General features: G+C 43.2%; 1 protein-coding gene across 1 annotated transcript in view; it reads left to right on the top strand.

Moving 5' to 3' along the window:
- The first annotated feature begins 18,687 nt into the window (after positions 1–18,687).
- Positions 18,688–26,923, top strand: part of GALNT9 (polypeptide N-acetylgalactosaminyltransferase 9) — a 300,725-nt gene continuing 292,489 nt past the window's right edge. The window contains exon 1 of the mRNA XM_036767915.1: positions 18,688–18,928. Coding sequence (XP_036623810.1) covers positions 18,688–18,928 — 241 coding nt within the window. The remainder of the gene's footprint in view (positions 18,929–26,923) is intronic.

Raw genomic sequence — 26,923 nt, 5'->3', positions numbered from 1 at the left:
CTCACTCCTGAGAGGGCTGTGCGCCATGAGATAGCTCTGTGGTACCCTTCTTTTCTTTTGATCCAGGAGCATCGCCAACAATTCCTGGCCCACGTCAACTCCCTGCACCCTTTGTTGGGAGCTGACCCGTCTCATTCCAGCAGTGAAAAAGGCTTCTTTTGGGATTGTCGCTGGTAGTCACCCTCAAGAAGGTCTGCCCAGACTCCCAGATACTCAGATCTGGCAACGTGGTTGAGGGAAAAAAAAGAAACGGCTTTGGTATTAGAGAACCTAGATTAAAGTCCTGTCTGTCATTTACCATTTGTGACTTTGAATGACACATTTTTTCCTCTCTGGGCCTCAGTTTCCTCTGTTGTAAAAGGAAGGGGTTAAACTAGTTGGCCTCTGTTTCCTTCTAACCTCAGACACCACCCAGTCCACCCATCTCTGATTCAGCATTTTTTAAAAAAATGTCCTTTTCATTTACAATGTTGTAATCATTGTGTGTATTGTTCCCCTGGATTTGCTCATTTTGTTTTGTTAGTTTTATTTTGGATTTTTCTTTTGAGACTAGGTCTATCTCATCCAAGCTAGAAGAGTCGTAGCCACTCGGGGGGCCGGATCCCACTGCTGATCGACATACGAACCCGAACTTGGGTTAGTTCACCCCTCCTTAGGCAGCCTGACATCCCTCCCAACATTAAGAGGTCCACCAGCCTCGGCCTCCCCAGTAGCAGGCACTACGAGCCGTCCACCTTCAATGCATATGCTACTATACTTTTCATTAGTGTCTTTACTCTAAGACTACCCCCAATTTCTCATGTCTCTATCTTGTTTGTTCAGTTATTCCAATGTTAGCTCTCTGATTTGACTGTGAAATTCCTTGTGAGCAGGGATGGTTTTGTGCCTTTCTTCTATCTCCAGTGCTTGGCAGAGTGCCTGGTATAAAGTAGGTGCTTAATAGTTGCTAGTTGACTATCAGTTCATGTAAGTCTTTCCTTGCTTCTCTGTAGTTGTCACATTTGTCATTTCTCATAGCACAGTAATATTACATTCATGTGTCATACCCCCAGGCCCACTTCAATGCTTCTTCTGTAACATTCCACTGTTACTCCCTAGCTGGGGATAGAGGTATCTCCTCTGTATGCTCCCAGTATCATGGCCTTCCCTTTGAATGACTCTCTCTGACCCAAATGCTTCATGGCACACTCACACTGAGTCAGCAGTTTATGAACAAAACTCCACTTAGCTCTCTCTGTGGGAACCTGGGGACTCAGCCACAAGAAGTCTCAGTAAGCAAAGAGCCACTAAAGACTATTTTGGCCCAAATTTACACAGTCATCAATTAGCCTTCCCAACCCCATCAATGCTGGCTTCCACCCCCACGTGGGAAAATTCTTTGAGATTTTTTGTTAAGCACTCTATAAACTTTTTATCACTGATTTAGATCAATCAATTACCAAGCAATTGCTGAGTGGTTCCAATGTGCTGGGCCCTGTACTAAGCACTGGGAATACAAAGTAAAATATAAAACAGTCCTTACCATCAAGGAGCAATGAACATGCTTGTCAAGTTGGTAGTTAACACAAAGCTGTGACAAATAGCTAACCCATTAAATGACAGAATGAGATTTTTTAATTTTAATTTATTGTTTTCCCCAATTAACAAGTATTTATTTTCTCTCCTTTCCACTCTGGCTTCCACTGAACAATAAAAATTAAAATTAAACCCTTATAACAGATACTCATAGCCAGGCAAAATTTTCTCCCAAAATGCATTTTTCCAGAATGAGAATTATAAAGGACGCTGACAGGCTAGATACAGGGGTAGGGAACCTGTGGCCCTGAGGCCACATATGGCCTTCTAGGTCCTCAAGTGCAGCCCTTTGACTGAATTCAAACTTCACAGAATAAGTCCCTAAGGCCTTGAGTCCATAGGTTCCCCACCCCTGAGAGCATTGGTTTTATTCTAACATCATGAAATTCAATAGGGACCAATAGAAAGTCACATTTGGGTCCAAGAAATCAATTTCATAAAGATATCAGGAACAAGGTGTAGCTAGACAGTGATCGATCTGAAAAAAAAAATTGGAATTTTTAGTGGATGACAAGTTCAGTATCTATCTAAAGTATGCTATGGAGACCAATGGCACTCATACAGTGCAGAGGCACACCATGTCTAAGAGAGTGATGGTTTTACTCTACTCTGGTCAGACCATATCTGGATTAATGTATTTTGTTCTGGGTCCTACATTTCAGGAAAGACTTCACTAAATTAAAGAGAGCCTGGAGGACAATGAGTGGGGATGGTGAAGGGCCTGGAGACTAAGCCATGGGAGGAGGATCAGGTGAAGAAACTGAGGAGGTTTAGCATGAACAGGAGAAGACTTCAAGGGGGCATGATAGCTGTCTTCAAGGATGTAAAGCGTTCTCACATGAAAGAGAGATTCAAATTATTCTGCTTGGCCCCATGGGGAAGAATTAGGAGAATTGGGTGGAAGTTGCAGAGTCTAATTTAAGGGGCAGGGGGCTGGGAATCCACAGCAATTAGAGCGATCCCAAGAAGAATGGGCTATTTTGGGATATGATGGGTTCACCCTCATTGGAGGTCTTCAGGTAAAGCCTTCATGGCCAGTTTTAGAATACGCTGTGCTTTGGGAAGTCAGTTAGTTTTCTGATCGAATTTATTAAGCATCTACTGTGTGTCAGGCAGTCTTCTAAACACTAGGGATATAAATAAAGGCAAAAGGCAGCCCCTGCTCTCGAGGAGCTTCCAACTCTGAGAGTCTGTAATTCTCTGGTCACTGAGAAAGGAAGATCCTTCCTGTGTAGACCTTATGTTCTCCCTTGGTTCCCTGTCAAAAATTACGAAGACCTTTCCTGATTTCCTTCAAGTCTCAACTAAAATCCCACCCTCTACAGTAAGCATCTCTTCATCCTCCTTAATACAAGTCTTCCCTCTGTGATTATCTCCCACTTATCCTATGTCTTGTTTAAATAATCATTTGCATGTTGTCTCCCGTTAGACTGTGAGCTCCTTGACAGCAGGGACTTAAAAAATTGTTTGATGACTTTCTTTGTATCCCAAGCACTTAGCACAGTAGCTGGCACTCAGTAGGCACTTAATAAATGCTTATTGACTCCACTGGGCTCTTTGGTCACATCCAGCTCTAAATCTTGGATCCTATGATTCTACAGGAATGTGTCCAATGAGGAACTCCCATCTATCATCACCAATTAGCAAATCTGCAGTATATAATCTTAAAGATCTATCTGCAATGCATCAAAAGAAGCAGGACTTGAACCCAGATCTTCCTGATTTTGTAGTCAACTCTCCACTATAACATTTGTTGTTCAGTCATGTCCAACTGTTCATGACCTTATTTGGGGTCTTCTTGGCTAAGATACTGGAGTGCTTTGCCATTTCCTTCTCCAGCTCATTTTACAGATGAGGAAACTGAGGCAAACAGGGTTAAGTGACTTGCCCAGGGTCCTACAGCTAGGACGTGTCTGTGGTCAGCTTTGAACTCAGGAAGATGAGTCTTCCTGACCTCAGGCTTAGCACTCTATCCACTGTGCCATCTAGCTGCCCCCACTATGGCACAGAGTACTACAATCATTTATGTAGCTAAAGCTTCATTGATTGGAGGGCTGGTCATATAGTTCTCTTAAAAATGAGATCATTGGGAGCCTCATGACTCTTAACTCTTCCACTGGGATAGTTCTTCAATGTCTCCAACCAGGAAGAAGAGAAACATCAAGAACAGCTGTAGGTTGTTGATGTAACTTGACTTGGGGCCAGTTTCTCCAAGGGCAGTTCAGAGCAACTCTGCCACCTTCCTGAATCTTTTGAAGACATCCTTGTGTTTTTTTCTGAATGCCTGAGACCCTCTCCTACTCTGAGAACACCTACTGAGTGCAGTTAGCCAACCCAGAAGACCTATTGCTAATGAATGAACCTCAAAACCACCCGGGGTTTTTTTAAACCCGTTAATGAGAAAGAAGGAGAGGAATGACAATCTATTTCCCCCCTTCTGCCAGAAGAAAGAAAACCTTGAAATAGTCATTTCAACATGTGTGCCCTTTGTCTGAGTGAAGGATCCTCCCCCGTTGGAGCACAGACGGGTAATTCCAGCTTCGGGCCCAGGGGCGGGGAGCCAAGACTCTCCAGACGGGTGTGATTACATGAAACAAGCCTGCTAATAATGTCAGTGTCAAGTCTGTTTTCGGAAACGTCTGAGGCGATTCCAAAGGTGCCAGTTGCTGTTTGAAAATACACACACCCTAAAATCTCATTACTTCCATTGTTTCAAATCAGACTAAGCCCCTGCCATGGGGATATTAAAGGCTTCCTCTGGGACATGTTCAGGATGTGGGCTCAACCCGATTTCTTTCCTTTTTAGGTGGAAACAAGGGAAGGGGAATTGATTAAGTGCCTACTGTGTGCAAGGCACTGTGCTAAGTTCTTTACAGATATAATCTTGTTCAATCCTCATAACAAACCTGGATGATAGTGCTCTTATTACACCCATTTTGCAGTTGATTAAGCCAAGGTAGATAGAAGTTAAGTGACTTCCCCCCAGGGTCAGACAGCCAGCGGTGGCTGAGGCTGGATTTGAGCTCATGACCAGAGGTCTGTCCACCATGCCACTTAGCTGCTTCCTAAATTTAGAGCTGGAAGGGACCTCAGAGCCTATCATTTTGCAGATGAGCAAACTGAGGACCCAAGGTCATAATGGGAATAACTGGCAGAGTAAGGATTTGAACCCAGGTCCTTTTGGTCTTTGTCCTGTACCACGCTAGATGTCTTAATGGCACATCACATTCAATGTGTTCAAAATCAAAGCCCACATTCTCCTGAAGCCTACCTTTCCTGATCTCCCTGTTTTTGCAATGGTGCAATGCTCCTCATGGTCACAGATGATGAGGTTGACACATGAATTGTCAGAGCTAGCTTAGTGTTTGGGAGGCTCTAAAGAAAAGTGTGAGAGAGAAGAGGTATTAGACTGACCCCCAAACTGGAGATCTGCAGAGCCATTGTGTTGATTTCACCATTGTATGCCTGTGAAACCTGGACAGTCTACCAGTGCCATGCCAGGAAACTGAATCGCTTCCATCTGAATTATCTTAGGAAGTCTGAAGATCATCTGGCAGGATAAGGTAACAGACACTGAGGTCCTTTCTTGACCTCAACTGCCAAACATTCAAACTCTGCTGTAGCGAGCACAACTCCAATGGACTGGCCATGGTTTTCCAAAGCCAAACACATTTGCCTAAATGACTATTTTATGAGAATTCACACAAGGCAGGTGTTCACATGGCAATCAGAAGAAGCAAGACAAGGACTCTCGAGGTCTCTCTGAAGAACTTTGGTATCAATTGTGAGACATAGGAGACACTGTCACAGAATCCTCCAGCATGGTGTGCCCACATCAAAGAAGGTGCTGTGTTCTATGAAGAAAGAAGAATTGCAGTAGTTCAAAAGTGATGTGAGGTGCACAAATTTAGAGCCATCTCCACACCAAACGTTCTTATGGACTATTTGTGCCCAAGCTGTGGTACAGCCTTCCAAGCTCATGTTGGTCTAATTAGCCTATCAGACGCACCATACACTGACCCCAACATTAGTGATGCCATTTTGGTCTTCTTCCAGCACGAAGTACAAACAGCAAACAATTAGCCAACCAGATTTAATTAGCTTTTTAGAAAGGGCTATTTACTTTTCAAAATTATTTTAACTTTATTTTTTCAATTAATGAATATTTTGCTCTCCCTCTCCCATTTTCTGCTCTTCCAAATGAACAAAGTTCTCAAAATATATATGTATAGCCAAGCATAGCAAATTCCCTCAATGGTCACATTCAAAAATGTATATCTTCCTCTGTGTCTCAAGTTCATCACCTCTCTGTTAGGAGTTAGGTAGTATGCTTCATCTTCAGTCCTCTGGAATTTTGGTTTGTTATTGAGTTGATCAGAATGCTAAAGTCCAAAGGAGGCATTCACTAAGTTGATGTGGTAACAACATTTGGTATGAAAACTCCAAAAGCTGGGGACAAACTCTTCCTTGCACACACAAAGTCCAGGGAAAAATGAGCTCTTGCTTAGAGAGTATATTACCTGGTAGACTAAGGTTCTCTCCTGCTCCAGGGGATTTCCTCTGAGTAGTCTGGCCATACAGTTCTCTTCTCTATGCTGCTAGACTCTAGAATATCTAGGTTCCAAACTAGCTTTTTATTTTATAAAAAAAGCCACAGGGTATGGTCAAGTCTCTGCAGCCAGTACCAACATCACACCATGTTGGAATAATATCTTTGGTTGATTGGTTGATTCAATAGAACTTTCTAGACCTTGTTCACATCTATTTCAAACCACTAAATGATTGATTCAATCCAGATGTTCTCACCTGATGAAAGTATCAAGGCTAGAATATTTTGTTTGTTAGTTTGATTGGCTCAATTAGCCTCAACCCTTGCATAAGGTTTCCGGTGTGCTAAATAAATAGAGGGTAAGCAATTCGAAGACAAGGAACTTAGTGTGGTGAAAAGAGCTGTGGATTTGGAGTCAGGGTGAATACCAGTCCTGCTTGCTACCTGCAAGACCTCAGACAAGTCCCATAACTTCTCTGGGACTCAGTTTCCTGTAAAATGAAAGGATTAAACCAGATATCTGTTAAGTTACTATCTAGCTCTAAATATAAAATCTTGTGATCTAAAAATATTTTCATTTTTGTCTTTGTATTCCAAGCAGTCAGCACAGTCCTTGGCATATAGAAGGTACTTAATACTCAGCGCACTGAACTGGAATTATAGCAGGTGTCCCAAAAGTCTTAGTGCATTTTAGGCTACTAAAACTTGATCTATTATCCCACTTGAACCTGTGAAGTTGGTGCTAGAGGATATTATTATCCCCATTTATAGATGAGGAAATACAGGCTCGGGTTTAGTGACTTGCCTTTGCTCACACAGCTAGTAAGTGACTAGGTCTTGTTGATACCAAGTTAATCATTCCATCCATTATGCCACCAAAAGTGCCCACCTAGTACCATGTGGGGCATCATTGCCAAATGAAAAGACCTAAGATTCTGGGAATCAGCTTGAGTTGCACAAATTGTCAACTCCCTACAATAATTGCATTTTAGATTTTAAATTCCCAGCAAGTTCCCTTGGCTATGAGCTCTCCAATCAGCTACTGAATTATCAGCTGGTCTTAGCCCAGTCTAGACTAGCATCCTGCAGATATCCCAGTAACTGGCCCATCCTGGATCCTGGATTATACTTGTTGTCCTTCTGCTTTGCCTTGCCTTGCCTTGCCTCTTCTAACCCCAGTAAGGAAGCCCCTGAATGAGGGTTTTCTCAATTATTGACACATGTCAATCCTACCTCAAATGAAGCTTCACATGAAATCACACTTCCTCCAGAAGTCTTGTGTTCAGCCAAAAGATTGTAATATCTAGAATCAGAGGTGGTTGTTATTTAGTTGATCAGTCCTGTCCAGAACTTTATGACCCCAGTTGGGATTTTCTTGGTAATGATACTGGAATGGCTTGCTATTTCCTTCTCTGGCTCATTTCACAGATTAAAAAACTGAGGCAAACAGGGCTAGGTGACTTGCCTAGTGTCATACAGCTAGGAAGTGTCTGAGGTCAGATTTGAATTAAGGTCCTCCTGACTCCTAACTGGGACCTGTGTTCACATCCTGACTTTAATACTTAGTATTTGTTTGACCTTAGACAAATCATTTCAACTCTTGACTTTGGTTTCTCCATCTCTAAAATGAAGGGCTTGGATTGGATCACTTCAAAGACTTCTTCTAGCTCTAGTCCATGATCTTATGCTCTCCACTGGGTATCCTAGGCAAAAGCCATTTCTCCTTCCTCTGAGTTCATACAACACTTTCCCTGGGATCATCATCAATCATCACAACAGCTAACATTCAAATAGCACCTACTACATGCCAGGCACTGGTGCTAAGCATTTTATAAATATCTCCTTTGATCCTTACAAAACCCCCCAGAGAGGTAGGTACTATTATTATCCCCATTTTACAGTCTAGAAAACTGAGGCCAATAGAGGTTAAATGACTTGTCCAGGGTCACACAGCCAGTAAGTATCTGAGGTGGGATCTGAACTCAGATCTTCCTGACCACTGGCCCAGAACTCTATCTACTGCACCATCCAACTGACCATTTCCATAAAATGATGTTAATGTTGAAAGAGAATTTTTGAGTCTGAATGAATGAGTGAATGAATGAACCATTAGTGTGCTTACCAAGTGCTATGCGAAACCCCAGAGATAGAAATTTTAAAATAACATAGCACCTGACCTCAAGGATCTTATGTTCTATGCAAGAGAAAATACATAGAGGAGAATGACAACAAGGAAAGGAATTACGTAATGAGAAGCTACAGGGATGGTGGGTGGAGCAAGAGGGCAATCAAATCACAGGCCTTTTCTAGAGGCAATTGTAGTGTTGGTTTGATTATAGTTCTCGGAGCCAGAGGGAGGAGGGAGGCAGGGTGCAGAACCACAGGATGATGGGGCAGAGAATGGCCTGGGTGAAAATGATGCCGCATGAGAGGAAAGGCAGGATGGAGGGGTTTTGCTCCTTGGGAGCATGGGAATATACCCCAATATCCTCCCCCAACCACTTCCAACCTCCAGATTATGGAGTTTGGTCAATTCCTAAGACCTATAAATACTAGGCTGTACCCAGAATTAGACAAAGAAAACTCTGAGAAACAAAAACAAGTCTTTCTTCCTCTCCTTCCTCTCCTTGGGGCTCTTGTCCTTGTAAGTAGCATAGGAATCTAGAATGTCAGAACTGGGAAAGCCCTTAGAACGTGAAATGTCAGAGATGGAAAGGGCCTTAGAACCTAGGATGTTAGATCTGAGAGGATCCATGGAACCCAGAATGTCAGAGCTGGGAGGACCCTTACAACACAGGAAGTCAGAGCTGGGAGGACCCTTAGAACCCAGGATGTCAGAGTTGGGACCCTTAGAACCCAGAATATCAAAGGTCAGTTAGAATTCATCTAGTTCAGCCCTCTCGTTTTAAATATGGAGAAACTGAGACTTAATGAAATAAGCTATCCAAGGGGCAAAATTGGGACCAAGTTTCCCGATTTTCCTAGGATATTCTTGCCGCACCACATTTTGAAGGTCTAACCTTTTTTCCCTGTCTCTTCTCTAGTGCATGCTTTTCTGAGATGCCCTTTTCTAGCACACACTGACTTCTTCAGCAGGAAGTTGAATGAATACAAATGTTTGTATGTGTTCAGATACATATGTGTGTACATACACAATTGTGGGGTTTGGATAATTATATGTACCTTCCTGGAGGTCTGGCCCTTAGCCAAACTGAAGGTAAATGAGGCAACATGGAAGACTGAGAGCCAAACTGGCTTTGTGGTCGGAGGATGTGAGTTCAAATCCCAGACCTGCCACTTACCAGCTGTGTAATCTTAGATAAATCACTTAAATTCTCTGGGTCTCAGATTCTTCATCTGTAAAACGAAAGGGTTGGACAAGATGGCCCTTAAGATCCCTTTCTGCTCTAAGTTTATGATGCTCATCTTAGAGATCCTCGTGTGGATAATGACAGTGATCAGGAAACCTTTCCCTCTTTCCTCTCTTCCTCCCTTCCCTTGTCTTCTCTTCCCTTCTCTTGCTTTGTCTTTTCTTCTCCTTCTCATTCCCTCCTTGTCCCTTCTCTTCCCTCCTCTTGTTTTCCTTTCCCACTCTTCCCTTCCCTTACCCCATTTTTCCTTCCCTCCTTCCCTTCCCTTGTCTTCTGTACCCTTCCCTGACTGTTCCCTTATCTTCCATCTGTTCTCCTTCCTTCTGTCCTCTTCTTCCTTCCCTTTGTTTCTTTCTACCTCCTTCTCTTTCCCTCACTTAGCAAGAAATGAAGAGCCTTCCAGTTTCCTGCATTGGAAGCTGAACATCCCCATTTTCCCCATGGGCACCCTATCAGTGAGCCCCAGAGCCAGCACTCAGATAAAAGAGGCAGGCTGTGGATCCTTTGCCTCCTGCAAGTACATTCACAGCTCTGTCATTTAACACTGACTCAGCTTAAGAATTAGCCAGCACTCCTGACAAACATTTTTACAAGCGACTGACACTAAAAAGCCCCTCGCCCAAGGGACATTAGCAGGGAGGACAGTGATCCTAGTTTCTGGAAAGGATAATAAAAGCTTGAGGAGATTAAAAGTGGCAAAAGACAGCAGAGTCATGTTCGTGCAGGAAAACTGAGCAATTTCTTGGAGTCTCTGTCTGGTTGTGATTCCTATTGTGTTTATTTTCATAGGCTGATCACATCTGAATTGTCTGTGTAGGTGATTGGAGATTGTTGAAACGGTTGCTTGACACCAGAGTGGAAAGAGTTCTACCTCCTGGTGAGAGACAGAGACTTTCCCAAGTACAAAATTCCAACTGACTCATCTTGCATTTTAAAAATCCCACGGAACACTAGAATCCAAGAATTGGAAGGGACTTCAGATGATACCTGGTGTTATCCATACCTAAACAAGGACTCCCCTCCATGACATCTCCAGTACGTGTCCAGACAACTTCTTTCTTAATCCCCACAGAAGGGGAACTCACCACCTTTCTAGTAGCCCATTCCATTTTCCGAATGACTTTAATTCAAGGGGTACTTAATGGGGGTCCATGAACTTGTTTTATAAAAAATACTTTGATAATTGTATTTCAATATAAGTGGTGTCCTCTATAACCCTATGTATTTTATTTTACACAGTTAAAAACTTTATTCTGAGAAGAGGGGCATAGGTTTCACTAGACTTCCAAAGGTCAGTTGATAAGCATTTATTATGGATAAGATATTATGTACCAGCTGCTGTCCCAAGCATTGGGGATACAAAGAAAGGTCGAAGGCAGTTCCTGCCCTTGAGGAGCTCACAACCTAATGGGGAAGACATTTACAAGCAAGATATATACAGGATAAGTTGGAGATAATCAACAGACAGTTCCATGAAACAAGAAAAAAAAGATTGAGAATCCTTGCTTTAAGAGGCTATTAGGTGGCATAGTGGATAGAATACCTGCCCTGGAGTCAGGAGGACCTGAGTTCAAATCTGACCTCAAACACTTGCTAGTTGTGTGACCCTGGGCGATTCACTAAACTCTGATTGTCCCCCCCCCAAAAATGGAAAAAAGAATCTTTGACACTCCCCCAAAAGAATCCTTGTTTTAATTGTTAGGAAGTATTTCTTTTCAATTTCTCTTCTTCACATGGAACCTAAATCTACTTCTTAAAGTTTTGACCCATTGTTCCAATTGGCCTCCAAGGCCAAGCAAAGCAGTTTGATTTTCTCTTTCACATAGTAGCTCTTCAGATATTTGGAGCCAGTTGTCACATCTCCACTGTCTTCTCTTCTCTGGACTGAGCATCCTCCAATTCTTTATCTGATCCTTATATGGCATGGACTCCAGAACCTTTGCCATCCCAGCTGGCCTCTCCCAGATATAAGTATCTGGAAGTATCAATGTCTTTCTTAAACTGTGGTGCCAAGAACTGAACATCATGATACAGATGTCTAACTAGGACGGTGTCCAATGGGCCTATCACATCCGTAGTCCTGGACTCTATCCATCTCAATAACAGCCTAAGAATATATAAGCTTTTTCAAACTACCACATGACAAATTTTGATTCACATTGAGCCTGGAGCCCACAAAAATGCCCCAGATCTCTTTTTCATATGAACTGTTATCTCTGTCTGCTCCCTAGCACTTAACATTATGCCTATCACTTAGTAGGCTATTTATAAATGCATTCATTTGACTTGTAAGTTTTTGGCTGAATGGAAATCATCATCTTCTTGCCTTTTTGACCTGGAGAGGGATGGTGACATTCAATTTATTTCAGGTCAGCATTTATTAAGTACCTCTGAAATGTAAAAGGCACTGTCCCGAGCATTGAAGATACACCTGCCCTGCCTTCGTGGGGCTTGCATTCTCCTGCGGATACAGAAGATTTTTCTTTAGGGGCCCTGCTGGGGCAAAAGAGAGATGGATGCAGATTGCAAATGTTCAAGCCAATCTGAAATAGATACAGATTTCATTTCCATTATAATAAAAGGAAAATGAGGTTTTTAGAAAGAAGTCATTGGGAGCTGGGAGTCCTGCCTGATGCTGTGGTACAGCTGCTGAATGTGTTTCGCATTCTGTCACTGGGGAGGCCAGCAGGGGAGGGCTATTAATTTGTTGACTATTACAGTCGGCCTGCCGCTGATGATGCTGTCTAATTGTATTTGTAAACTTGTGAATGTGTCCACCCCAGGGCCTGGGTGATGAGCTAAGTGTTCATAATTTGGAGAAAGGAGGAAATTTTCAGATTTCGTATCATAGATATGGCAGGGAAAGGAGTGAGAAGCCATCCTGCTTACAACCCACTTTTAAAATACAATTATTTTCATTTAAAAGCATGCATATCCACAAGCCCACCTAAAACTGGGAGGCAGAACACTGGAAACTTAAGAACACTGCGAGGCAGCAGATTTCTCATTAGTGTCTGCCCAAGCTTCTCTCTTTCTAGAGGAAGGAAGGTCTAGCTCTAGGAGAGCATCATTTGACCTTGGTTTCTACCCTTCCTATCCTTATTCCCTTCTTCTGTGTCCCAACTCACTTTACTGACAGTGACACCAAAGTATGCCTCAGTGCCATGTCTGGAGAGTTTGGTTAGGTTTCTGTATTCAAATTCCTCTTCTGCTTCTTAATACCTGTGTATCCTAGGACAAGTCATATAAACTCTTCAAGCCTCAGTTTCTTCCATTGGCAAATGAGCAGTTAGACCAGAAAATAACAATTTCTAGCATTTATGTAGAGTTCTTGGGTTTTCTCTGTCTTGACCCAAACAACAACTCTGTGAGGTGCTGTTAACCCAATTTTACAACTGAGGAAACTGAGACCCAGAGAGATTAAATAATTTGTTCACAGTGTCATAGCTAGTAAATGATTGAGATAGGAGATAAACTCATATCTTCTCCAAGTCCAGCTATGCCATCTAAATTTGCTCTTTCTATTAAGTACATCAGCATTAATCTAATCTTCCAAGTTTGTAACTTCATCGTAGTATGTAACTCCTTACTCTTCCCTACCCTTGCCAGATCTTGCCATTTCTACCTCCATCTACCTAGTATCTTTCTAATATCCATCTCCTTACTATTCACACTACCACTTTAATCCAGGCTCTCAACACCTCTTGAAGTCTCCTTGTTCAAATCTCTTCCATTTCTAATCCATCATCAACACAACCATTAAGAAAATTCTCCTTAAGCACAGTCCACTACTCAACAAGCCCCAGTGGTTTCTTATTGCCTATAGGAAACAATATACTTTTCTGTTTGGCATTTAAAGCTCCTCACAGCCTGACCCAAACTTCTCTTTCCAGTCTTGTTATACATTACTCCCCTTCACATATGCTGCAGTCTAGTCAAATTGGACTTTCCTCTTTTCTTCACACACGGCAATCTTTTTCTCTCTCCATACACTCACATTGTCTGTCCCCCTATGTCTGGAATGTTTTCCTTCCTCAACTCCACTCTATAGAATTCTTCACTTCCTTCTAAACTCAGCTGAAGCACCACCTACATAAAATCTTTCTTATTCCTGAAATTGCTAGTGCCCTCTGTCTCTGCTTCGTATTTGCCTACCTTTTATTTATTGTCTGGGGGCCATTTCCAGTCATCGCGATCTATATCTTGCCACTGGGCCCAAATGGCTCTGGAGGAGAAAGTGAAGCTGGTGACTTGGAATAGTCTTCCCTCACTTAAATCCAATTCACTTGCACATCATGGTGTCACCTTCCTGATGTCCTCTTCAAGAACAAAGGACAAATAATAATGATAAGAACAACGACAACATTTATTCTCTATATGCCTATGTACGTGTATGTCTCCTTGGAAGAAATAGGAGTATCAAATATAAATTCCTTGAGGTAGGAATTGTTGCATTTGTTGTTTCCCCAGAATTTAGCATATTGTCTGGCATGTAATAGATGCTTAATAAATGCTTGTTGATGGGCTGATCACCTACTGTTTACAATCTCTTCCCACTTTCTGGTCAGCAGATGCGTAGTGCATCATCATTTTCAAACTCAAAGACTTTCCATCTTGGTAGGATCTGCCATAAGTTTGCATTCTACAAGCACAGCCTTTAAGAAACTAGAGTCTCCTCTAAGCTATGATGAAATCTTGGAGTAGTGGTTTCAATAATTTCTAAGCTGATAACCAGGTCTAGACCATTTAATTGTTGGGTTCGCCAGAAACCAAATTCATTCCCTGTCACCAGGAAACAGAAACCTGATTGTCCTGGATTTATGAGACTGAAGACTTTGAAGTGTATTACTCCAAGGGTTGGGGATCCTCTTTTCATGCTGTCTTTTCCCTTTATCCCAAGTTGATCCAGACTGTCATTGTTGATTATATGAATTCCTTGTCTCTTTGTTCATATTCTTTGAGAGGCCATGTGCCATAGTGGATAGAGCACTGGGTTTGGGGTCAGAAAGACCAGGTTTCAAGTCATGCCTCAGATACTTACTAACTGCGTATCCCTGGGAAAGTCCTTAAATTCTCGATGCTTCATTTTCCCCACCTATATAACGAGGGGACAGGACTTGGTGGTCTCTAGAGTACCTCCCAGTTCTACCTCTAGGATCCTAAAATTGTACTTGAGGATCAGCCCTTGGGTTTTTTAGTGGTCTCTTGACTATAGTCCTCAGATGATTCTGGCTTGAGAAGGCTAACCAGATGCTTGGAGGTGGGGGTTTGTTTTCTAAACTCTCAGAGATCCAGCTTCCTTATCTATAAAATGCAACTAGTTAGCCTCTAAGATTCTTTCCAGCTCCAAATCTATGTTCCTGTCATCCTATTCCCAGCATGTTTCTTAGTCATCATCTGCTTTTGTATCCCTAACTGCAAAATTCTGTTTTTTTCCCATAATACTTCTACATACAACCACAATGGGCCTAGAGCAGGGATGGGGAACCTGCAGCCTTGAGGCCACATGTGACCCTTTGGGTCCTCACGTGTAGTTCTTTGACTGAATCCAGACAAATAATAGAATTTGTTCTGTGAAATTTGGATTCAGTCAAAAGGCCACACTTGAGGATCTAGAGGGCCCCATGTGGCCTCAAAGCTGCAGTTCATCACCCCCGAGGTTGGTTGGCAACATAGTTTAGCCAACAGATGTTGGCATGTGGGGTGGTTGGGGAATGACAGGGACAAAACATATTAATATATATATATATATATATATATATATATATATATATATATGTATGTATATATATATGCATATGTATATATACACATATACATGGCATAGTATGATGTGGCCATATGTCCAACAGAGACCATAGCACTAAGTTATTTTGTTCATTCAATTTAATTCAATGTGAAGTAGCAAGATGAGAGGCAGGACAGAGTTACAGATAGACCTCAGAGTCTGAAAGACTCGGGTTCAAATCCTGCCCCCAACAAGTATTGGCTATGTGACTATGAAGAAGTCACTTAACCTTTGAATGTCAGGAAGTCAACAAGCATATATTAAGTGTTCATTATGTGCCAATGTCCCAGAGTCCCCCATACTGATGAAATCATGTCCTGCTCTCCAAAACAAACAAATAGTATACAAATAGCCCACAAACTATACATAGCTTATCTCCATGTTAGGAGAAATAAAGAAAAAACTAAACCCCAGACTTTTAGGAATTTATTTTCAAATGAAAGGATATAAGATATACACAGAGATGGAGATTGGGCCTAAAATTTCACTGCACTTTCCTAGCAATGAAATTCACTCTAGCACTTCAGGCTGGCACCATTTATCCAACTTATATTCTTAAAGTAATTGCCAAAGACACTAAGACATTATGTGACTTGCCCAGGACCACATAGATAGTAAGTGTCAGAGTCACAACTTGAATCTCAACCTTCCTGGCTCTGATGTAAGCTCCTATCCCCCTGCTATGCTCACTCTCTAACAACATGTAAGTGGATGAACGAAAACAAAGCATATGCAAAGTTATATAGTCATTTCAAAAGAGAGAGGGTGCTAATAGTTGAAAAGATCAGGAAAGCCCCTGTTATTGCTGTAGAATTCATGTATAATTAGGAGACCAGAACAGTCAGGAAAAAACAATGTTCAGCATTAAGAGGTATTTGACAGACCTGCATATGTTTGTCTTAAAGCTAAAGATTCAGTAGAGATTAATGTCCAAATTTCTATTGTCAACTCTAGCCATTTGTTCGCTCAAGACAAATACACCCTGCCTTCATTGGCCGGTTGCATCTGCCAGTAAGTGATAATATAATTAAATTTCTCTCACCCTGCCTATACACATTCCATTCCTCAGGAAGAAGATAGAGTTAGTCACCACTTCCCCACTCAGTTGATTACAATCATGGAATTAACCTCACAAATTATTACCCTAGTCAACTCCAGTCAGAAGACCAGGGAAGACTAGAATTCAAATCTTGTTACACAGACTTACTAGCTATGTGACTTAATATCTGACAGCCTCAGGTTTTTCATTTGTAAAATGCGGGTGCTGGTAGCACATAGCTCCCAGGGTTGTTCTGAGGTTTAAGTGTGCAAACCTCATGGTGCTATATAAACACTAATGATTACTATCCTGAGCCAACAAGACCCTGATACATACCTCTAAAGAGCATCATGTCTAATAAAAGTCTGATGTAAGACAGGTGGTATTTTTGTCCTTTCAATCTAGAGATTAAATAGGATTGCTGTGTATGCATTGATCCCCTGAGTACTGATGATAACAATGGGAAGCTTCTTCTACAATTGGTCATGCCCACATCAATGGATATTACAACAATAGTCTGAATTACTTAATCACATCTAACAAGAGAAATTTGAGCAGTGTATTTAAAAAAAAAAAGCAAATGGCTGTTTCCTGAGGAGAGTATCAGGAAACAGTTTGTCAACAGGGACAGCATTAGTGGAATTGAAGCACTGTGGGCCCACCACCCCTAAGGTCTCTTTCAGTCAGTTAAGGGTCCCAACATGTTACTGGGAGTAAACAATTAAGGGGCCCTCGGTAATAAACTCATTTCACCGTATTCTTAGGGAGAGGAGGTGAAGCAAAGGAATGAAACATTTCTGTTAACCAAAGCACTTCTATTTCCTTCCTGAGGCAGAAAGGAAGAAACCCCAGGTTTAGTCCCCAGCTCTAGGTACTCTGTCATGCCCTAAATATGCACAGTTTTGGCCTTTACCTGGATCCAGTGCTGTTGATTCTTGTTAGATTTAGTTCAAGGGGCAGGTCCCTGCCAGACCCAACTCGGCCTGCTCCTCTCCCTAGAATAAGGCCACACAAGAAGAGGTCCTGCCCCACTTATGATCCGAGGGGGTTTCTTTCTTTCAGAGTCATTCAAAGAAGTCTCAGGCAAGTGGTAGCCAGAATGAGAGATGGGAAAGGGGGTTGAGGGGTGGGGCAGGAGCTATGTGACTACATAAGATTTTCCCCACAGACTCTCCTTTGGGTATTCCTTATAACCCTCACAGTAATGGCCGAAACCACGCTGAAGGGGAGGGGGCAGAGGTTAACACAGTGACAGGATTCAGAAAGGCCCTGGCACAGACTTATCTTATCCCTTCTTTTTTGTCCCTTCAGGCTCAGAGAAGGCCAAACCTGCCACTCACTTAGAGCTCGCAGAGGACTGGTATTGGAGAGAGGACTGGTAGAACCGGGGGCTGCCGGGGAGGGTATTTCCAACGTCCTTAGATGCCTTTGGTTTCAGAAGCTCAGCTGAGTGTGTCTAGCCCGCACCTTTCACGGGCAATAGAGCGTTGTTAGCTCGTTGCACTAGGTTGGAGATGGCCTTGCCCCCTGACCAGGCCTGCTCAGCTCCGCTGCGGCTGTCCCAGCATCCTGGGTGCCCCCGGGAACCCCGCGGGCAGGGCCGGGGCGGGCAGAGGAGGGGCGGAGAGGGGCGGGGACTGGGAGGAGGCAGAGACTGAGGGGGCTCCGCTGTGTGCATGCTGATGAGTTCCGAGGCTGCCGCGTCACTCCGCACCGGCGCTGTGGCTGTGGGGAGGGCTGGAGCCGGCAGAGGCTGTGAGCGCGCGGAGCCGGCCAGCCCGCCGCCTCGCCCTCGCTAGTTTTCCTCCTCGTTCCCTTCACCTCTGGACCTGGCCCTGGCCAGCCCATCCCCGGAGGCTCCCACAGTACCCTAGTGTCCCCGGGCCCAGCCCTCCCTGCTCCCAAAGCCTCGGCTCCCCTCGACCTCGTCTCCCTGGGGCTGCAGGCTAGGCTGCGCCCCTCTGGAGGATGCCGGTTGCGCTCCGTGCTGCGCCCTGCGCGCTGAGCTCGGGGCCGGGCAGCGGCGGCCCGGCGGGCGAGCGGTTGTAGCTGCGCAGCCCCCGGGCCGTGGGCCAGAGGCGGTGGCTGGGGCCGCAGGTGTGACTGGGCCGGCTGGAGGAACGTAGAGTGGTGCTGAAGGGGACAGCTCCCACCGGCTGCGCTCGGGGAGCTCGGCACTCCGCCCTTCTCTGCCCCGCCCCTCCCCGTCCAGGGTCCAGCCGCGGACAGCGGGCACAGCGGGCGCAGCGCAGACTCCGGCGCCAGCCCATGGTGCCCGGGGCGGCTGGCCGCGCAGAAGCTGCGGCGGCCAGCGGCGAGGCGGGGATGCCCCGCGGGTGAAGCAGCCCCCGCCCCAGCCGCGTTCATGGCGGTGGCCAGGAAAATCAAAACTTTGCTGACGGTGAACATCCTGGTGTTCGTGGGCATCATCCTCTTCTCCGTCTACTGCCGGCTGCAGGACCGCTCCCAGGAGCTGGTGCAGATCGTGCGCAGCGCCGATCGCCGGGTGCGCAGCCGGCACGCCAGGGCGGGTGTGATCCTGGACCGGGAGGCCATCCTGCAACGGCTCGACCACCTGGAGGAGGTGGTCTACAACCAGCTCAATGGTGAGCGGCGCACGGGACCAGGCCAACGGCAGGGAGGAACGGGGAGGGGGCTGGGAGCCCGGGAAGGGCACAGTGAGAGCGCGCCTCTACCCCGAGGGGGCGCGGGTGCACTGTCCCGCCTGTCTTTCCTGGGGAAGAGGCACCAGGGACAGCTCTCGGGGCATACGTGGGATCGGGTCTATATTTGAGGGAAAGGGGCACCAGACTTTTTAGCTCTTCCTAGAGAAGGAATCAGCCTCTGAGAAGGGGGTGGGGGTGGACGGAGGAGCTAGCTTCCTGGCTTCTATGCTTTTCAGGTCTCTGCTTGGAATGCGAATCCTTCATTGATTTACTCAATAAATATCGAGACAGTGCTTACTCCAAATTGGCATCTTGTGAGAACTTTTGAGATGGTTCCCATAGACTCTTCATGGCAAGGAAGGACGTTGCCTAGGGAAGGAAGGTGCTGCTTTCTGGTCAGCCACTTTAAGGTGAAAGGCTAGGGAAACAAGTTACTCTCTCCTTCCCTCCCTTTAAAAGAAATGATAAAGTCGGGAAGTGGAAAGAGGGGGGGGGGGCGAAACAAAAATGGATGGAGAGCCGGTCCAGAGACACGCAGACGTAACTGTGGTATGCGAGGCATCCATTGCTTTCGGGGTTTCCAAGGTTTAGAGCCGGCCCTCGAATTCACTTTGATTTTTCCTAAAATGAATGTGCTGCTTCCCCGATCCCCATCCCCACATCTCCATTCCCCACTCCCTTGCAAACTGCCCTCATTGTGAGCCACATCGGGAAGACCTTCAATAAAAATTTCTAGAAGACTGAGGCAACAGGCTAGGAGGAGAGCAAACTCGAAGCCAAAGATTTGGGGTGGGCGGTTGGCACATCATTACCTGCAGGCAGGCCCTAGATGTGGCTACTTTGGCAGTAGTGACTTTAAGCTTCAGGGCCCTTGAAGCATCCATTATCAGCTCGGCTTTAAAATGACATTGAACTTTCTTCCATCGATTGGTCAGGGGAGGATCAGTCTGGAAGATAAATCTATATTAGTGTCACTGTAATTCACACTCAAGTAAGACCATATGATGGAAACCTTCACTTCCCCCACTTTGTGCTGCAGGAAGAGAAAGGGGCCCTGTGATGGTGCTGGTGCTGAAGGTGGAGTGGGCTGCTGGTTCTGTGATGCACCAAGGCACCAGGGAAGAAGGAAAGTTTGTGTGTGTGTGTGTGTGTGTGTGTGTGTGTGTGTGTGTGTTTACACCATCAGCAGTTTTCTGTAGTGACAGCTCCAGAAAGATTGAAAAGGGCTGCCTTATGTTTATACACAACCGGTCTCTTACCTGGAAGTTTCCCCCATGCACTAACAGCAACAGAGCCATGTAGGAGGGAGCTGTCTGGAAACTCCCCCTGGGGAGGCAGAGACTCCTAGTCTGGAGCTTGCCATGATACTTTCTCTGCTGGAGTTGAGGAAATAGATGATCCTAGTCTTACAGCTGGAAGGGAACTCAGAGGCCATCTAATCCACCCCGCTCCTTTTACAGATCAGGAAACAAAGGCCCACAGAGATGAAGTTGTCTGCTCAAGGTCACACAGTCTGTGGAGAAGCCAGAATTTGAATCTTTGTTCTTTGGCCATAAGTCCAGCACTTTTCCTACTATACCATCTATAGATCACATTTCCTTCTAGAAAGGAAGGCAGGACCTCTTAGGGCAGAGATTCTTAACCTTCTTTGTGTCATGGACCCCTTTGGCAGGCTGGTGAAGTCTATGGACCCTTTTTCAGAATAATAGTTTTAACTGCATAAAATAAAAGGCATAAATTATAAATAAAATCGATTGTAATGAAAACATTTTCAATTTTTTTTTAATCCACAGACCCTATGAAATCTGTTTGTAGATCCTTTAGGATTAAGAATGCCTGTATTAGAGGGTCCAAGAAGGCCAAAGCAAGAATTAATGTTGGATACATTTAGACAAGACAAGAAGCCATACTGTGGCTAGTTAAGTCAAGTCAGAAGTCCTTGAAGGATTTTATTTGACCTGTGCAGAAACCTTTATTGGATATCACTAAACCTCTGTAGGAAATTGTAATAGTCCAGTTTAGCCAGGGCAGTAATCCTGGGTAAAGTTTGGATGGCAATTTATAGTGGGCCTAGTTAGAGCAAGACAAGAATAGTTAAAGTGATGCAGGAACCTTTAATGGGCCCATTCATAACAGGGTAGAAACTCTTAGTGGATCTGCTTAGTGGGCCTCATGAGGGCAGGGGCTAGAAACCTTAGTGGTTCTGGTAAGGGTAGGGACCTGGAATCTCAGTTCAGAGGTTCTTAACTTAAAATTCACGAACTTAATTAAAAAAATATTTTGATAACTCTATTTCAATATACCTAGTTTCCTTCATACCCCTATGTATTTTGTTTTATGCCTTTAAAAATGTTATTCTGAAATGGTGTTCATAAGCTTTTCTAGATTGCCAAAGGGACCCATGATGCACACAAAAAATGTTAAGTGCCCCTGCTGTGGATCTGGTTAGGGTTGGGCAGGAACCCTTGGTGTGTCTAGTTAAGTCAGGGCAGGAACTCTTGGTGGGCTCATTTCCCCAGAAGTCTTGGAACAGGATTTTCACTCATATCTGTGAAATACCCCCCACACCTGCATACTGGGCTGTTTAAATCTTTATGTGGTCTTCCAAAATTCTCTTTGAGAGAGCATAGGGCATCATCCTTATTTCATAAGCTCTTTCTCATCATACACACAACTCGTGATTTTCCTTCTGAAGTGATTTTGCAAAGAGGCTTGTGGTTCTTCTGTCCTTTTCTATTCCTCCTGGGTGGGGGAGGAAGAGAAAGAGGAGAAGGGAAACAGGGAAAAGTTGAGTTGAAGCTTAATCTTGGCTATTTCATCAATGTGACTCATCACCGCAGAACAGTGTATCCCTGTAAGAGCATGCAGCTCCATTGAAATCTATTTGCCAGGGTGTTATGGGCTGTTTTATGGGGAGAACTAGAGGATTATATAAAAACATTGGCAACATGCTGGGGTTGTATAACATCATGATAACTGGCGCTTGGCTGCTAAGGGCTTCCCTCCCTCATCTTTCAAGGTGAGAGGGACCCAAGGTGTATGATGACAGGAAAACCCAGACATTTGGCTCTATATTCCTAATAGGAAGAAACCATTGACTTAGTGAGAGAGTGAGGGAGTAGCCTAATCTTCTCTCTCTTTAGCAAGCACAGAGAGTTTCTCTTAAGAGACTGTAAGAATTCAGGTCATTATTTGGAAGATTACCCAGTGAAAAATATTAAGGAAGCAAGCAGGTAGAGTTCCCTACTCTCAGGGCCCTTCTTTGGGGTCACATATGCCTTGACTTACCCCAACTAGCATGGGGCTTTTTGTGGGGACCACATTCACATCTCAGAATGCTGCAGCAAATGCACCCCTACCTCCTTTAAGCCCTAAATGACAAAATGAACTAAATATAAAAATTTTCATCATTAAAAATGAAAGAAAATGGATAGTACCACCTTTCATGGTTATGTTTGGGGAAAATTCTTAGTGCTACAAGGGAAAGAAGATAACTCAAAAGATAAAATAGACCATCCCTGTTACATGAAATTGAAAAGCTTTTGCATGAACAAAATCAATGTAGCTAGGCTAAAAAGCAAAACTATTGATTAGGAATTTTTATTGACTCTTGTTTTTGTTAATTTCATTTTTAAAACTTCATAATGCTCATCTTAACTTTGACATCTAGCCTGATGTGTGGAAGGAAAGGGGAAATGAAATCCAAAGAGAATTGCAGCAAGTGAAAGCACAAGGATGACAAGGTTTGAGAGCAAACTGGAGTGGTGGGTGCAGAGGGTGGGGGAAGGGTTCTTTCCCTAGCTACAGGGGAACTGTTTGATGGTTAAGACCAACACAAAACAAAACTTATGAGAATTGTCCACAGGTAACAATGACAATCTTCCTTTTCCTGGTCTTGCCATTCTGGGATCAAAACATTCCATCATGGTTTCCATGATGCTCATGCCTTCTTTCACCTAGCCAAAGACCACATGCTTTCCATCTAACACACACACATATGTATGCATACATATGTATATATGTGTGTATATATGTATGTATGTATGTATATATATATATATGAGGAAAACCAATATTTCTGTGTGTCCTAGACAAAATGTGAGTGCTAGTGAACTTCAGAATGAAACTCTCATCCACAATTTTTTCTGCATAGATAGGTTAGGCGTTAGTGCCATTATGGTGTGTGAAGTCACTATGCTAGCACATAAACCCAGTAATGGTTTTGTAAACGCAAGACCTCTTGTAACCAAATCCCTTCTCTCCAGTGCTCAGAGAACAGAAGCTTCCTCCTGTCTTTGGACCCTGGTCTGCAAATAACTGGAAATTATCTCTGCCTAGAGGATCCTTATCAATGGTGAGGTCAGAGTATATTATGGATTTGACTTGGCCATGGATGGCTGATATTGGAGCAATAGTGGAAGAGAGAGTAGAGGTGGCATTGGTATCTGGTAGACTAGGCTCACAGTGGTGGTGTCTGTAAAATCCATTGAATGTCTGTGATAAAATTATGATATCAAATAACATTTAGAAAATTAAGACAAATATGAAAGACCAAGAGCCATTCCCCCAATAAGTAGCTGGATAAAAGATATGGGGAAAAATACCTCTCAGAAGAATTAGAAACCATTAAAATCATAGTAAAGGTTGTTTCATAGTAAATATAGTTCATAACATAAGATGTATAACATCATGATAACTTATATAATAATAAGAGAAATGTTTATTAGTCTCAAATTTCCCAACACTGTGAAAATTAGCAAAGATATAAAAAGATGGAAATAGTTTAGAAGGGCTATAGGAAGACAAGCTTACCATTACCCTGTTGGTGAGCTATGAATTAGTCCAGCCATTTTAGAAAGTAATTTGGAATGCCTAAAATACATCCCCCTTGACCCAGAGATCCCATTGGCACAATCCCACTGGCATAAAGAAAGCTTCCATTTATACCAAAATATTTTTAGCATCAGTACTTTTTGCTGTAGAAAAGAATAGAAACACAGTCTACAGACATCATCTGGGAAATAGATATTTTAAAATTGTGTCTAATATAAATTAATGAACCCATAATAATTTTTAGCATTTATATAGCACGTTAAGGTTTGCAAAATACTTAACAAATACCTTATTCGATCCTCACAACAATCCTAGGAGGCAGATGTTATTATCCCCATTTTAGAGATGAGGAAAATGAGGCAGACAGGGGTTAAGTGACTTACTCTGGGTCACACAGCTAGTAGGTCTCTAGGGCAGGATTTGAACCTAAATGACTGACTCCAAGCCTAGCACTCTATCCGCTGTGCCACAAAGCTGTCTCATAAGAAACAACAAATATGAAAAATTTGAGAAACATGGGAAGACTAATATGATCTGATATAGAGTAAGAAAGGCAGAACCAGGAAAATAATATACGCTGAGCATAACAGTGCAGATTGAAAGAACAATAAAAAATGATGAATGCTATCTAATTATAATGACCAATCTTGGTCCCAGAGAATGAATGAAGAAATGTATCTCCTTCCTTCCACTGAAGAGATGTGTTGGGGCGAGGAGGACAGGGAGCTATGGTTATAAAATTTATATGTTGTTAGACCTGGTTGATTGGTTTTGCCAACCTTTTAACAAATCTTTGTTACAACTTTTTTAGAATGAATAGAAGAAAATCAAACCTAATAAACTCTTAGGAGAAAATATTCAGGATATGTGACCAGGTAGAAAAAGAGGAGGATTTGGAATCAGAAAACCTATGTTTGAATCCTGGCTCAACTGTTAAAAACCTGTTTGACCTTGGACTAGTGCAGTTTATTGAAAAGGATGCCGGATTTCAAATCAGATGACCTGGGTTCAAACCTGATTCTTCTCCTTATTACTTATTTAGCCACAGACAAGTCCCCTCATTTCTCTGAGTCATTGTTTCTTCATCCGTAAAATGAGAGGGTTGGTGCAGACGAATACTAAGATACTCTTCAACTTTAAATCCATGTTCCTATGAGAGGAATGGACTTTGAATCAGGAAGTCTTGGGTTTGAATCCTTCCTTAGACAACTGCTGTCCGTGGGGACCCTGGGCAACTCCTAACTTCTCTGGGCCTCAGTTTCATCATCTATAAGATAAGAGGATTGACTAGAGAGTCGCCACAGTCCCTTAAAGCTCATTGAGTCTATAGTGGCTCTCAAGGCACCCACAGTATAGCTGGGTGGTTGAGGTTAATGCCAAGAAAGCACTACAAAGAGGCTTACAATTTCATGTGAGAAAGTGTGGTTCACATTGTAAGTGTTAGTAGAGGTCAGAGAAAGGAGAGGTCCATGTTAATTGTCTTAGTCAAGGAGGACTTTATAGAGGAGGTAGGGCTATGAAATTCACAGAGCTTTTCCAGTCTGGGATGAATAAGGAGGAAATCACAACCTTAGGGTTTCACAAAGGACTCCAAATGAGCCAAATTTTAGACCTAAAAAGGCAGCAAGAAATACCACCCTCTGCTGATTTTCCTTGTTAGTGTCTTCTCTGTTAGAAACCTTCTCTGGAGAAAGTTAATGTCCAGAAAGAAGCGAGTTCTTCCAGTGTGAGCAAAGTTTTCCTTGGGTTGATGGTACATAGTGTGATATGAATGAATCAGTCACTCAGTCAATTAAAGGATAAATCAATGAAAAAGCAGTTGTTTAGCGCTTATTATATTCCAGGTAAAAGAGAAATAGCCCCTTCCTTCAAGGAGCTCACATTCCAATAAGGAGAGATAACACATATAGCACAGTGGTGCCTAGAGGGAGGCATTTTGGGTTAGGAGGTCTGGTATAGTAGAAAGGACAATGGACTAGAAGTCCTAGGATTGAGTCCTATCTTCTCCATTTATTAGCTGTGAAATCTCATGTCATCTTCCTAAGTTTCAGGTTCCTCATTTGTAAAAACAGGAATAATAATTCTATGAAGGTATCCCTTTTGGGGCTATTGCGAGTAAAGTGTTTTATAAATTTTATGAGTAAATTGTAGATGTGAGTTATTGGAAGGAGATACCAGAAGAAGGTCTCCCAATTTGCAATGCCATCAACTTTGTCCAAGGGATAGAGTGGCCTGACCATGCTCATCTAACAGAATTTAGGGTTAAGGGACCTCAGCAGCCAACTTGCCTAACTCATGGCAAAAAAAGAATCCCTAGTACAACACACCCAAAAAAGCGCCATCCATCTTATCGTAGGAACTCCAATAAAGGTTAACCCACTACTTTGCAGTGTAGCCCTTTCCGTTTGGGAATGGCTTTCTTTGTTATGAAATCTTTTACTGACATCAAGCCTAAATATATCTGTCTGCAACTTCCCATCACCTCACAATACTACCACCTACTTCACAGAGTTATTGTGAGGATCACAGCTTTGTAAAGTGCTTTGCAAACTATGAAGTACTATGTAAGTGTTAGATGTGATTAGTATTATCTCATTATCTCATACTACCTTTGTATGCATGGGCAGTGAAAACTTGCAGGTTGCATGTCCAGTGTGGTTGTGGGTGAATATAGACTAGGATAAATAGACAGGATATTAGACAGGAATATACAGGAATAAAGAGAAGATGAGGATGTCTATTTCCAGGACATCAGCTTTTCAACAAGCATTTATTAAGCACCTACTATGTACCAGGCATTATGCTAAGGGCTTTGGTTACAAAGGAAAGCAAATAAAAAACAGCACCTGTGCTCAAAGGGGTTCATTGATTAATGGACTAGAAGATCTCTCAGGTCTCTCCCACACTTTACTTTTGATTTCTCTAAGTCATGGCTAGAGATTCCAGACTCTGGGGGCAAACTTAGACTTTTCCCCTTCCCCCTCTTCTGATGTTAACCAGGACCTGTCACCAAAAGTCAATAAAGTCCAGAAATATGAGAACCTTACTCCTGGCCAAATCCACATGCCCAACAAACCTTAGAATTTGATTTGATTTTTCTTT

Source organism: Trichosurus vulpecula, chromosome 1 (assembly GCF_011100635.1).
Source record: "Trichosurus vulpecula isolate mTriVul1 chromosome 1, mTriVul1.pri, whole genome shotgun sequence".
NCBI classification, from domain to species: Eukaryota; Metazoa; Chordata; class Mammalia; order Diprotodontia; family Phalangeridae; genus Trichosurus; species Trichosurus vulpecula.
This window is presented reverse-complemented; position numbering and strand designations above follow the sequence as displayed.